This window comes from Chenopodium album, chromosome 4 (genome assembly GCF_948465745.1).
Source record: "Chenopodium album chromosome 4, dcCheAlbu1.1, whole genome shotgun sequence".
NCBI lineage: Eukaryota > Viridiplantae > Streptophyta > Magnoliopsida > Caryophyllales > Amaranthaceae > Chenopodium > Chenopodium album.
Genome location: NC_137837.1, coordinates 12,567,784 through 12,581,181, shown reverse-complemented (window position 1 = coordinate 12,581,181; position 13,398 = coordinate 12,567,784). Strand labels below are relative to the sequence as shown.

The window sequence follows — 13,398 nt, the reverse complement described above, 5'->3', positions numbered from 1 at the left end:
ATAAGTTTCTCAATAAAGTTCAATCCTCTTTCAAGACCAATCTCAATAAATCTTGATTCCCAAGATGTACTCATTTAAACCTTCAAGGTCTTTCATACAATAACAATTCATTAGCCATTACTTGACCTATTCAAGTATGGAAACATCGTATCTTGTAAGAAGTATGTCATCTACATACAAAACCAAGAAGACTACACAGCTCCCACTAAACTTCTTGTATGTACAAGCTTCTTCATTTATAAGACTATCAACCAATTTGATTAACTTAGTAAATCGAAGATTTTGCTCCTTGATGCTTATCTCAATCCACTAATGGACTTATGAAACTTACATGCCTTTCTAGGACTTCCTGGTTCTTCAAAACGTTAATGTGTGTATCACATACACATTCCCTTTCATGAACAATTTCAGGAAAGTGTTTTGAACTCCATCAACCATATCACATAGAGTTGAAATCACTAGAAGAGTCTGAATAGATATAAGCAATATTAGCAGCGAAAGATTTCACCATAGTCAATACTATGAATTCGTTAAATCCTTTAGTGACTAATCAATGCTTGGAAAACATTTTTCCTTCCTTGTCTACTCTTTGCATTCAATGATTCTCTTCCAATTCATGCCAATCAACCAAGTGTCTCACACTCAATTTTTTCAGACATGGAAACCATTTCAGATTTTCATTGTACTAAGCTATTTTGTGACTCGTCAAATCTTACATTCAAAAATCAATATTTTAGAATTTCTTAACCGTCGAACTTATTTCTCTGGCTTAGATTTACTAGACTTTGTGGGTTTATGCGCAACAAGTGAAAACTTATTTTCAATGAAGAACAACATAAGAAGGGTATACATGGAATGTGGCCCTTGACACATGGTTACGTATCCCATTACATTAATGAGACCACGTGTTGTTGTTTTTAACATGGTGTGAATCATGCTCATTTGTTGGTTCTCTCGAACACCTTCGAGACTTATACTCCCACTTGCCTTATCTCGAACACCTTCGAGACTTATACTCCCACTTGCCTTATGAAAAAGGGTCTCTTAGCATAGGGTATGTTGCTCTTCTCGACCTTTTCGAGAATTACTCCCACTTGCCTTTTAGAAATGACACCTCTTTTAAAAAAGGCACCAATTTAGAGCAACAAACAATTTGTCCTCAAAATATTTTGTGGTTGTAGTACCCTTATACTAAGCTTTAGAATTCAACATTGCATTAAACAGTTTAATACAAGTTTCTTATTCTTAAATTTGTAGAAAAACAAAATAAGAACTTCTCTTATCTATATCTTATATGATGTCTTATCTACATCGTGATTTGACGCAGTTTTAATTAGTGTAAAAGCCTCATTTTAAAAGTGTATCCTTAGAACTATTGTTTGGAAGATAGGTACAGCTCATCATGAATTATGCTATATCTTATATAGTTTAATTCGTCCATTTGAAAAACATTTTCTCTTAGTGGAGTAGGTTGTAAACTAATTTTACAATCCTTGGGATGATCATCAAGTTTTGGCTCAAATGCTCATCACTACGATCACATCGTAAATGATTTTGAATTCTTGCCAAGTTAACAATTTGACTCAAAAGTAAACTGTTACGATCATATCGCAATGTTTGCCAAGTCTCTTTTATTCTTCTTTTGAACTCCTTATTGAACTTCTTCAATATCTTCAAATTCATGCTTCATGTAAGCATGTGTGATCATATTCAAATGAAGTATCCATGTTCATCTCTAGCCTGTGATCCTTAGGTTTCTTAATTACATCGTTATGTATTCAACCATGGGATCACGTCACCTTTTCTCCAAAAGATAAACTTTTCAATCATCAAACTACAATAAGATTTGCATGCATCAATGGATTCATAATCTTATGATGTTAGAAGTCCATCCCCTCGGAGCTTCCGTATGCAATTCTATTCGTATTTTGATCAAATTGACATTTCTAGAAGTGATTCATACATAGAAATGGTTCATCTATATCTAACATATAGAACTCTTTAACTTATTTAGCATTTCAAAACATCCCTTGATTCAATTAAGCACAAAATAACATTTGTTCGATGCTTTGAATCTTTGACATTCAGTGGTAACTGCAATGGAATGATGTTTTGATCATAGCAAGAATATAATATATTTAAAATTTGTTTTTTTTTTATTTTTTTTTATTTTAGTAAAAAAGAATTTAACGTGGGTAAAAAGAATTATCGAGTAACCAAACAAGTTTTTGATGACCGTGTAGCATAGGTGTTAAATTGGATGCTAAGATTAGATAAATAAATATCAAACGGTCTAGATTTAATCTCTTAGCATAGTCGTCCATAGTCGTCTGTAGTCGACGACTACGCTAGAATTTTTATACATGACATGGCTTGAAACGACAAAAAATGTAGTGTAGTACTGTGCTTGACAGTTTCCACATAATGTTGTGCGCCATAGTCTTGGTAGAACTGGCTGAAATCTTATGGGGGGAAGAAAGAAAAATCGTTCTTACACGACTATAGTGAGATGTAGCTACAACTGTGCAATTGATTCTTCTGTCTGCTAAGTTATGCAAGAATTTGTAAATCAGATGATAATTAGCTAGAATGAATATTTTGAGGAAAATTTGCCCCACGTAAACTTGCAATGAAATTTTTTTCCCAGTGTAAGCTACTTTGAAAAGTTTCTTTGTAGAATGTCCACATCGACTCCAGTAGTTCGGGTGGGATAGACTAAGAAATAAAAACCAGTCAATGTAATTGGGAGTAGCGATTAATTATATATTACGGAGTATTTAGTATAATTCATCCATTCTTATTTAGTTGATGCGTTTTAAAATTTTCTAGTGTTACGGAGTATATACTTAAATACACTCGTTTATGATTTATACGAATTATACCCCAGACATAGACTCGGATTTGACCTGTAGGCTGTAGCCATCCCTAGTTGGCATTTATGCCTAGTAGAATTGTCAATTATTTTGAAACACAAGGAGTATAGAGTTACGTGATATTCCATTACTTCATACTCATATTATTTATTTTTAAAATATATTTAAACTAATGTGGTCAAATGTACAATAATGAAAACAATCCCTTTTGCATGCCTCCGGTTTACAATAATTTTATAGTACATCGAACATTTTGCGAAAAATGACTTTTTTTCGTACAAAAGTGATTTTTTTTTTCCACAAAAGTGACCCTTTTTTATTCACAAAAGTGACCCTTTTTTATTCACAAAAGTGACCTTTTTTTCTACAACAATGACCCTTTTTTTCACAAAAGTGACCCCTTTTATTCACAAAAGTGACCTTTTTTCACAGAAGTAATTAAACTACATGTTCAAAACAGAGTATCAAAATAAAAAAATACCTGAAAATTTCCTAAATTCTGAAATTAATTTCGCCTTTCCTCGTAATTCTACTTCATCAACACCCAAAAATCGTTGAATGTACTAGAATCACCGCCGGCGAAACCCTCGAATTTCCAAGGCAAACACTGATTTGTTGCCTAAAATACTAACTTTTTCCCAAAATTGAAGGTTTTAATCGATAATTTCATGTAATCTGAGTGACAAATTAGATGAACTGGAGATGAAATGAACAAAAGAAGATGAACTGAGAAATTCAAATAGTGAATTGAGAAAATGAAAATCACCAAAAGAAGATGAGAAGTAGAGGAGAGAGAAAAAGATGATCGAAGAAGAAAGAGAAGCTCTTGAATAAGAGTAGAGAAAAAATAAAAATTTAGTTTTTGGGCCACCAACTCTTTCTTCGATTTTCACTAAAATGAGTGAAAATCGGATTTAATTAAAAGTTACATAAATTGGATAAAAAGTACATTTGTATACCCCTTTATTTTTGTTGGACAAATAGTTTACTTTAATTTTGCAACTTTCTTATTTTATTGGAAATTTTGCGAACAACTACCACAAAAGTTCCAACTTTTACGAAAAAATAGTTACCTCCTAAAATTCCACCTAAATTGACGCATGAATACTTAATTTAATTGCTAGTCTAAGAGGTCTCAATTTTTGGGGGAATTCCGCAAAAGCATTTTGAAGGAAAATGATGAGCTGATTGATATGATGAATTAGACATGGTTGAAAGCAATTAATTGCTACAAATACATAAGCAAAGAATGAGTAATGAACCCTAGATGGGATTATAGAGAACAATTGCCCCAAATCCCCCATTTTTATAATACCCCAATTTTAATTTTTTAACCAAGAACCCTAATTTCAAGATTCATTGTAATAATTGTGTCAATTACAATGGGAAATTAGACATACATTAACTAGAATTGAGTTTGCCAAACGAATTTCCTTTTTTCCTCTCGCTGAATTGATTGAAATCAACATATTAGGGTTTTGATTTTGTTTTACTCAAGCTAAAAGGGGGAATTGAAATATAACAGTTATAAATAGAGGAGAGAGAAAGAAATTTAGGAGGGAAATACTATTTCATGGGTCCCACTACCGGAGATTCTTGCCGGAAAGTTAGACAAGGTAGTGCTACTCCAACTTTTTTTGTTTTTGTGGTAGTTTTTTTTTTTTTTAAAAAAAAGCTTTAAATGGTAGTTGTTCTCAAAACTCGTTATTTAAGTGGTAGTTCTTCGCAAAATTTCCTCATAATTAAATGTATTATATTCATAATAATATTTTATATGTTCATATATAATTTCAAATATTCATAATGTAAATATGTGTTGTTCATGAAATATTTATTAATTCTATTTATGCATATGTTGTCTTTCTTAAATGTTTATGTTCATATTTTTTTACGTATATTTTCACCATTTAAATGCTAATTTTCACTTTAAGAAAACCAAAGCTTACGTTCATATTTTAAAATGTTATGTTCACTTTATGAAATGCATAAGTTCATATTTTTTATACCTATGTTCAATTTCTGAAAAACTAATTTTCATATTTAATGGAACCTATGCATATGTTCATATTTTGTATGATTATATTCATTGATAAAAATAAATGCAGAAAATCAGATAAAATCCAATTCATTAGAATTAAGAAAATCATATACAACCTCCATTAACATTTAGTTGCAACTTTGGAATATTTTATATCTCTCAAATTACCCCAAAGTTGCAACTAAATGTTAACGGAGGTAGTATAACCTAATCAGTCGAAGTTAATCACAAAGTCACCATGTAAGAAATCGAAAATCACTCATTTTTATGCCTATGTTCACTTTTTGAAAAGCTAATGTTCATATTTTTTATGTCTATGTTCACTTTATGAAAAGCTAATGTTCATATTGTGTTGTTATTACACCTATTTTTAGGTGCATGAGTGTGCACCTAAGAATATGCGCATTCGGCCCACTCACCCCCCACCACCTTCCCCTCGTGTGACTCGTAGTCAACACGGGATTTTTTAACCAAACCCCAAAAACCGCCAAGTTAATATGATCATCCCTTCACATAAATCACCGCTCCCTAAGACATAAAAATGCTCTTAATGACCCTAACTGGAATACGGCGATGCAAGATGAATTTGATGCTCTTATTAAAACAGGGACTTGGGATTTGGTACCTAGACCTACGGGGGTGAACATTGTTAATTGTATGTGGTTATTTAAGCACAAGTACAAGTCTAATGGTCACCTTGAAAGGCATGAAGCTCGTCTTGTTTGTGATAGCAGGTCGCAAGAAGTTGGTGTAGATTGTGATGAGACTTTCAGTCCGGTAGTTAAAACCGACCACTACTATTCGCACGGATCTTAGCTTAGCTTTGGCTAACAAGTGGTCGACTCATCAATTAGATGTCAAAAATGCCTTCTTATATGGTGACTTGCAAGAAACAGTTTATATGCATCAAACTCCGGGTTTTGTTGATCGAAAGGTACCCACCTATGTTTGTCAACTTCGTAAAGCTCTATATGGGTTGAAGCAAGCTCCTCGAGCTTGATACCAACGCTTTGCGAATTTTCTAGTCAGATTGGGGTTTGTCATTGCTAAAAGTGACACCTCTCTTTTTACTTTTTGACAAGGTGATGATGTAATACCCCGTATTTTTATGTATTTTTATAAAGTATTTAAGTATTAATAAAATGTATTGTCAAGGGCTTAATTAAATATTTTAAAGGGTTAAAGTATTTTAAATATAAAGTTTTATAAAAGTAAAATAAGTTTTGGGCCAAACGTTTATTAATTATTGGGCAATGTAAATTATTCCTACATACTCTTATTGGAATAACCCATTCCAAAACCCATAACTTAAGCCCTATCCCATAACTCAAGCCCACATTTTTATAAGCCCAAACTTTACCCTACACCTTTTATTCTATAAATACCCCATGATCGAATCCCCAAAAATTTCCCACACAAAAAGGTTAGTCTTATTTCTTCTCTCCTTTATTTTATTAATTTGTGTAATTATAATTATTGATTTATGGGTTTTGATTTTATTGTTTGAAATTAATTTAACTAGTATCAAATTGTATTTTGATGATTGAACTTTATAATTTTCAGATTTTGTAAATTTTATAACCTAGGGTTTTTAATTAGTGAAAATCATGATTTTAGGGTTTTTATGAATAATTGATCTAGGGCTTTTATAGTAATGATGTTTTGAAATTTTGGTGATTATAACTACTTATTAGTTTAACTTAATTCCAGATTTATTTTGAACACGCAAATTCATGTTTTAATAATTAGATTTCCGTTCGTTAATATTAATCTCGTTTTAATCCCGATCAGGTTCTAAACTCCTCCGATTTTGATAAAAAAAAAGTAGTGTTTTTCGAGTGGAAACAACGTTTTAAGAAAGACGCACTACCTTTGGTAGTGAGCACTACCCTCTCGTGGCCAAATTCAGCCTCTAAATACGATTTTCGAGCAGTTTTTGATTTTTAACGAAGTTTTTTTTTTTTTTATGCTTTAAATTTTATCTTTGAGTTTAAAAGGGGTAAGAGATAATTTAATGTTTCTATGGATAATTTAAGTATAAAGATGTATTTTGATGAAGTTTTAAAGGATTTTTGATTAGTTTAAAATGTTGGAATTTTATTTAAAGTAGTATAATTGTGATTTTTAATAAAAGGGTGTGATTATCCATTAAAAAGGAGTTTAATTAGGGGTTTTTAAATAATTTTCAGATTATTATAAGTTATTTAAAGTGATTTTAAGTTGCTGGAAATTGTGTATACAAGGGTAATTAATATAGTATTATTGTCCCTTTATGTAGGAGACTTGGTTCGAGAATTGTTGTAGAGTACTCGATTATTTTAAGAGCTTATTTGAGGTACGTACGCGTACTTAGAATATCTTGATGATGTAGAATCATGTTAGGTTGGATTTTAATCAATTACAAGTAGTATCATGCTAAGGTTTATGTATGGAATTGTGAATTTATGGTGTTTGTGATTGAATTGTGAAGCATGAATTATTTGTGATGGTTATGGATTGGAAAATTACATTTTGGGCATGTTGTGTTTGAACCACATTTTTATTTATGGCATGTTAGAAGGCATGATTAATTAAACTACATGTTTAATTATGTTTGGAATATTGAAAAAGGAATTTTATTATGGTTCATATAATTTTTATTGATGCTTTAAGCATGAGGAAGGAGCTATATAAGTGTCTATGTACACAAGGAATAAATTGTATGTCGGTGCCTTTGTGCACTTAAGGTGTTTTTAACATCGATCCGAGGGATAGGATTTTTGGTGCATTATGCGTTTAAGGTGTCTTTGACACTGAGGTAGAATTAAAAAGGGTTCAACAATAAATAATATGTGGTCACTAATTATTCAAGAATTAAATTGGTATGTTTGTTTGATTGTATAATTATTGTTGATTGACTTATTATGCTTTGAGAGTCATCACCAAGTCTAATAATATGTAAATAACGTAAAGTGAAAGAGATTACGCACCAAAACTCTTGGAACGTATATACCTTGAGTATGAACATATGGGGGGAGTTATGTGACTTTATATTTGATCATAACTTCTAATGGAGTACAGGACGCTGTATATTCCTTTTTATTATTATTATGCGCTGGAATTCTGCCACCTATGTGTGGCACAGGTTTGTTGCTGGCACGGTTAACTCCCGTGCCAGTTAACCTCAAATTTATTTGGGGGAGGTTAATAGGTGGAAACCCGTTCGATGCGTAATCAATGCAAAATGAATTAATTAGTGTCTAGTCATTGTGTCTCGTTGATTGGTGTGTGTGCTTGTGAACAGGTGCAATGAGGTAAGTGTGTGTTGATAGGTGAAAGCATGTTAGTGTGTTTAATTACGCTTATGTACTCAGCTTTGCTGATTGTGTGTGTTTGTGTGTTTTGTCTATGTCTTTATCTTGGCCCTATGATGACCCATTTTTAATGGAGAGTAGTGGAGACAAGTAGAGATAAGCTTTTCAGGTATTGAGGCATATTCATGATGGGGCACGAGTGAAGAGCGAATCATGCTAGTTTATATTAGTTACAATGTGTTTCTGCTTTAATTATTTATGCTAGTATTTATATGTGGAACTAATATCAAGTTTGGATTTGGTTTGGTTTTTAATAAGGGCCTTTAATGGTTCCAAGTTGTAGGTTGATTTTCATTTTACTTCGCTCATTTTGGTTTTAACTTTACTTTTGTTTGGTTAGCTTTTCAAGTTGGTTTGTTTTGGAAAGGTTTTTAAAATTAGTCTTCTGCTGTGTATCTTTGATATTTGCCTTAACCGTTTTCACGGTGGCGGTAATGTCTTAGATATTCCTATTTAAAGTTTTATACAGGGCAAAACAGGTATTTTAAAATAAAGGAATTTCTAGGGTGTTACAGATGATATGGCATATTTGCTTCTTTATATTGATGATATTGTATTAGCTACCTCTTCTGACAGGTTGCGTGAGGGAATCATATCTCAGTTGAAAATTGAATTTCCTATGACTGATTTGGGCCCTTTAAGTTATTATTTAGGGATTGCGGTGACCCGTCCTCCCTCCTATTTGCTGCTTTCACCTTATTTTGAAAACTGAATTTCCTATGACTGATTTGGGCCCTCTAAGTTGAAAACTGAATTTCCTATGACTGAATTGAGGAAAAAAGGAAAAAAGAATCGAGACTCTGAGTATATAAAATGAAAAAATAGCCATTAGGTGGGCCCAATTGACGGAAAATTGGTCGGACTCATGCAATGGTTGGTGAATTCTAACTTAATTTTTTATGGGGTGGTTATTTTGAAAATTCGAAAAAAGAGGAGGTTATTTCAAAACAGGGTGATCTGAGGGGTGGTTATTTCAAAAAAATCCTAATTGTCATGTCAAAAAAAAATCGTTATAATTTGTGTTGGTGATATTATAGATTTTACAGTAGTAGAGTTGTCAATTTGTAGGTAGGTCTTTAAAATTTGAGGTCTGACCTCCCAGTACACAAGAGTTCAAGACATTATTTTGTGAATTAATGAGGTTTGTCTACACTTTATTTTGTGATGGATTCAAAGAATTTGGTTGATTATTAAAAACTCCACCTTAAGTGCCCCATAAGATAAACCCAACTCTCCCATGGTTGGAACAAAAAAGGTGATAGCCTAAATTCAAATAAAAAGTAATCGTTTATTCCGGTTACTACATATTGTCAATTACTCGTATTAACATTTGGGGAAATGATTTTGGCACATCAAAATGAGTTTAGCTAAAGAACTACACGTAAAACTGAAGAAGCTAAAGATTTATGCAATATTCTTTCTAACACCCTTCAAAAGAACATCCCGAGCTCCTAAAATCGATCTCCAAGTATAATTAGCATCCGGGCTAACTGTTGCCTCCAAAAGAGTTTTGTGAGGAAAATATATACCTTTGAGCACCTTATCCACAAGTGATTCTTCATTGGAGAGAATGCGCCGCATTTGCTTTGCAAGAAGAGCCCTATTGAAAAATTTCATATTTCGAAAACCAAGGCCTCCTTGATTTTTTGAAGTATACATTTTATCCCAAGAGACCCAACAAATATTCTTTTCTTCACCTTTTTGACCCCAAAAAAATTGACGGCACAATTTTTCCACCACATTTAGAATGCTATCCGGGATCAAAAAACATTGCATAGAATAAGTCGGGATTGCTTGCGCAATGGATTTAATCAAAATCTCTTTCCCGGCTCGAGATAAGTACTTCTCTTTCCACCCTTTTAGTTTCTTCCAAATCCGATCCTGAATATTCTGGAAAACCTGTTTCTTAGAACTACCAATGTAGGTTGGCAAACCAAAATATTTTTCATGTCCTTCGACCGCCGTAAAAGATAACTTCATCTGAAGCATGTGTTTCCGATCTTGATCAATGTTTCGGCTAAAAGACACTTCTGATTTATCCATATTCAGTTTCTGACCCGAAGCCACTTCATAAGTAAAAAGAATTCCGAGCACATTCTCCACTTCCTCTTCCGTAGCTCTCACAAAAAGAAGGTTATCATCTGCAAAAAATAGATGAGAAATTGGCTTCACATATCTACCAATTTTCACCCCATGAATATGATTCCTGCGCTCCGCATCACGAATCAGAGCAGATAAGCCCTCGGCACATATAATAAACAGAAAAGGAGATATGGGGTCACCTTGCCTGAGACCACGACTAGGCTTAAACTTCCTCGAAGGTTGACCATTAACAAGAACATCAAAAGATGTCGTACAAACACAACTCATAATCAACCTTACAAAAGCCTCCGACATCCTTAATTTCAACATCATTTTTTCAAGAAAAGTCCACTCCACTCTGTCATAAGCTTTACTCATATCGAGCTTAAGACCAAGATAGCCTTTTTTCCCTTTTTTTTTTCTTTCTGAGGCAGTGGAAACATTCATAAGCCACCAATACATTATCCGTGATCAAGCGTCCTGGAACAAATCCACTCTGTGACTCATGAATAATATAGGGAAGCACCAATTTCAACATGTTTACTAGCACCTTTGTGACAATTTTATACAATACATTACACACACTAATAGGTCTATAATCAACAGGAGACTCACACTTTTTTTTTCCGGAATCAATACAATGCGAGTCTGATTAATCGAACCAACATCCCCACCATTATTTAAAATATCAAGCACTTTCCTAATCACATCAATCCCAACTATATCCCAAAGTTTTTGAAAAAATATACCATACATACCATCTGGCCCTGGGGCCTTAGTAGGGTGCATCTAGAAAAGCGCAACTCGGACCTCCGCTGCAGTGAATGGGGCTGCCAAGCTTATGTAATGTCTCTCCTCAATGACATGATCAACTTTCACCAAAACAGGCTCTGGCTCAATGCTACTATTTCTAGCGAACAAATTTTCAAAATAGGAGACAAAAATTTCAGAAATTGCTCCTCATCATTATACAAATTTCCGGCAGCATCTTTTATGAGAGAAATATTATTTCTCATTTCACGTTGTTTGGCCTTTTGATGGAAGAAAGAAGTATTTTTGTCACCGTGCTTTAGCCACTCCTGTCTGCTACGTTGCTTCCAGTACATCTCCTCCCTCCTCTCAAGCTCATCCATACGGTCATCTAACGCCCTCATTTGCGCAATTACCTCCTCCGATTGGGTCTCACCCATCAATTGTTTCATTTGCGCCTTACAAGCATTAATCTCCATCACAAAGTCACCAAATTTCTCTCTACTCCAAGCACTTAGCCTCGTAGAAGTAAAGGCTATTTTCGAACAAAGATCCCCTCCACGCTCCCAAGCATCCGAAACAATCTCGGCACAATTCTCATCACGGAGCCACATTTCCTCAAAGCGATACAATTTTCTTTTTTTCCTCTTTTTTTTCTTCGGAACAACTTCTTTTATACACAATAGAATAGGCAAATGGTCAGACCTCCTCTTCGTAAGATGAGTTACAAAAGACGCCATGAAGGCCTCTCTCCACGCTTGATTTGCAAGGAATCTATCCAAACGCTCTTGAATATTTTTTGAACCTCCTTGATTATTAGTCCATGTGAACTCATGTCCAATAAAACCAAGGTCCTCAAGCTGACACCCATCCACGGCATTACGAAGAATCTCCGCTTTCTCAAAACTAAAATCTCTTCCACCCATTTTTTCATGTGAATGGAGCATTAAATTGAGGTCTCCCCTAACCAGCCACGGCTTATCATTCGGGTCCCTAAGACTCTAAAAAAGTAGCCCCGTTTTATGCTTATTCTCTTCTTCAGGATGACCATATATGCCCTTGAATCTCCATTCCTCTTGCTCAGCCGCCCCCACCAACACATCAATATGATTCATTGAATAAGAGTTCACCAACACATCAATACTACTCTGCCAAAGGAGAGCTAGGCCACCACTCCTCCTCCTTCCTTCTCCATCACATTTAACAACAAAACACGAATAAAATTTTATTTTTTATTTAATTTTTTCCATCTCAAAAGCCTTCAATCTCGTCTCCGAAAGGAACACAACTTGGGGACGCTCAAGAAAAACAATGCGTTTTAACGCATTAACTGTAGCGGTGCTCCCCAATCCTCTACAGTTCCAAGAAAGAATATAACTCATTTGTCATCGAGAGCCTAAGTAGTGGGGCTCGCCACTTTTTCATCATTCAAATAAAGCATTCTCTTCTTGGTACCTCCCCTCTCATCCTCCTCAATCATCACCTTGTTGTTACTAATTTCCTCCTCCCTGACTCTCCTTTTTTCTCCCGAAATGATCACACTACTCTCCATGCTGTGATCAGCATCTCTCGGCTTCCTCCTCTGTAGACACCCATTTGTGTCTCCCCAAAACCAAACCCAGTGATGAGTACCTTTCACGTCGAATCATAATCGAATGAAACGAAAGTGTGGAAAGGTCTAGTGTTGCGGAAAGTTTTATTTCTTTTCTATTCTCCTTGTTTTGGAAAACTTTATTTTAAGAAAACAGCCAATCCAGTTTGGTTGGTCCATGATATGGGTCCAATAGTGGTGTAGTTGGATGGGGCTTGCAAAGACCTTTCCAACGATATACTATAAGCCCAATTCCGATGAATATTGAGGAAATTATGGTCAATTTACTAAACTGGGTCCGGTTTGAGCTTTATGTACGGCCCAATGATCTAGGGGAGGGCCTAATATGATTTATCATTCCTAATGCAATTAGGAATGGTTTTAGTCTTCTAGAACATTCTAGAAGGTTCTTTTCATTCCTAATTCAATTAGGACTCTTCAGAGTTTTAATCAAGATCAAATAGCATTTTCGATGGAATTATATTATTTTATCTTCCAGTACAGGAAATTTATCAGATTTTCGAAAACGCGTTGAAAATCAGTTTGGCGTCCAACCCCAGGCCCTGGCTCCTGGAACCAGGATTGGCGCCAGGCGCTAGCCATTGGTGCTGGCGGCAACTAGCCAGGCTGGCGCCAATGTGGTTTTACGATCTTCAGACTCTGTTTTGTTAAATTATCTTTTTTGGCTGATTTTCTCTATAAATATCGTAT

General features: G+C 34.4%; 1 protein-coding gene across 1 annotated transcript; it reads right to left on the bottom strand.

The window, feature by feature from the left end:
• Nucleotides 1–11,135: 11,135 nt before the first annotated feature.
• On the bottom strand, nucleotides 11,136–12,022 carry LOC145627671 (uncharacterized). The gene is made up of 2 exons (XM_081680029.1): nucleotides 11,319–12,022; nucleotides 11,136–11,256 (listed from the first exon to the last, which is right to left on the bottom strand). The coding sequence occupies exons 1-2, from the start codon at nucleotides 12,020–12,022 to the stop codon at nucleotides 11,136–11,138; spliced, it is 825 nt and encodes a 274-aa protein (XP_081536155.1).
• Between the last annotated feature and the right edge of the window lie 1,376 nt (nucleotides 12,023–13,398).

Coding starts and splice junctions, on each gene's coding strand:
- LOC145627671 (XM_081680029.1), bottom strand. CDS start 12,022: ATGGGTGGAAGAGATTTTAGTTTTGAGAAAGCGGAGATTCTTCGTAAT. Junction 11,257..11,318: donor AAAGATGCTGCCGGAAATTT/GTATAATGATGA, acceptor TTTGTTCGCTAG/AAATAGTAGCATTGAGCCAG.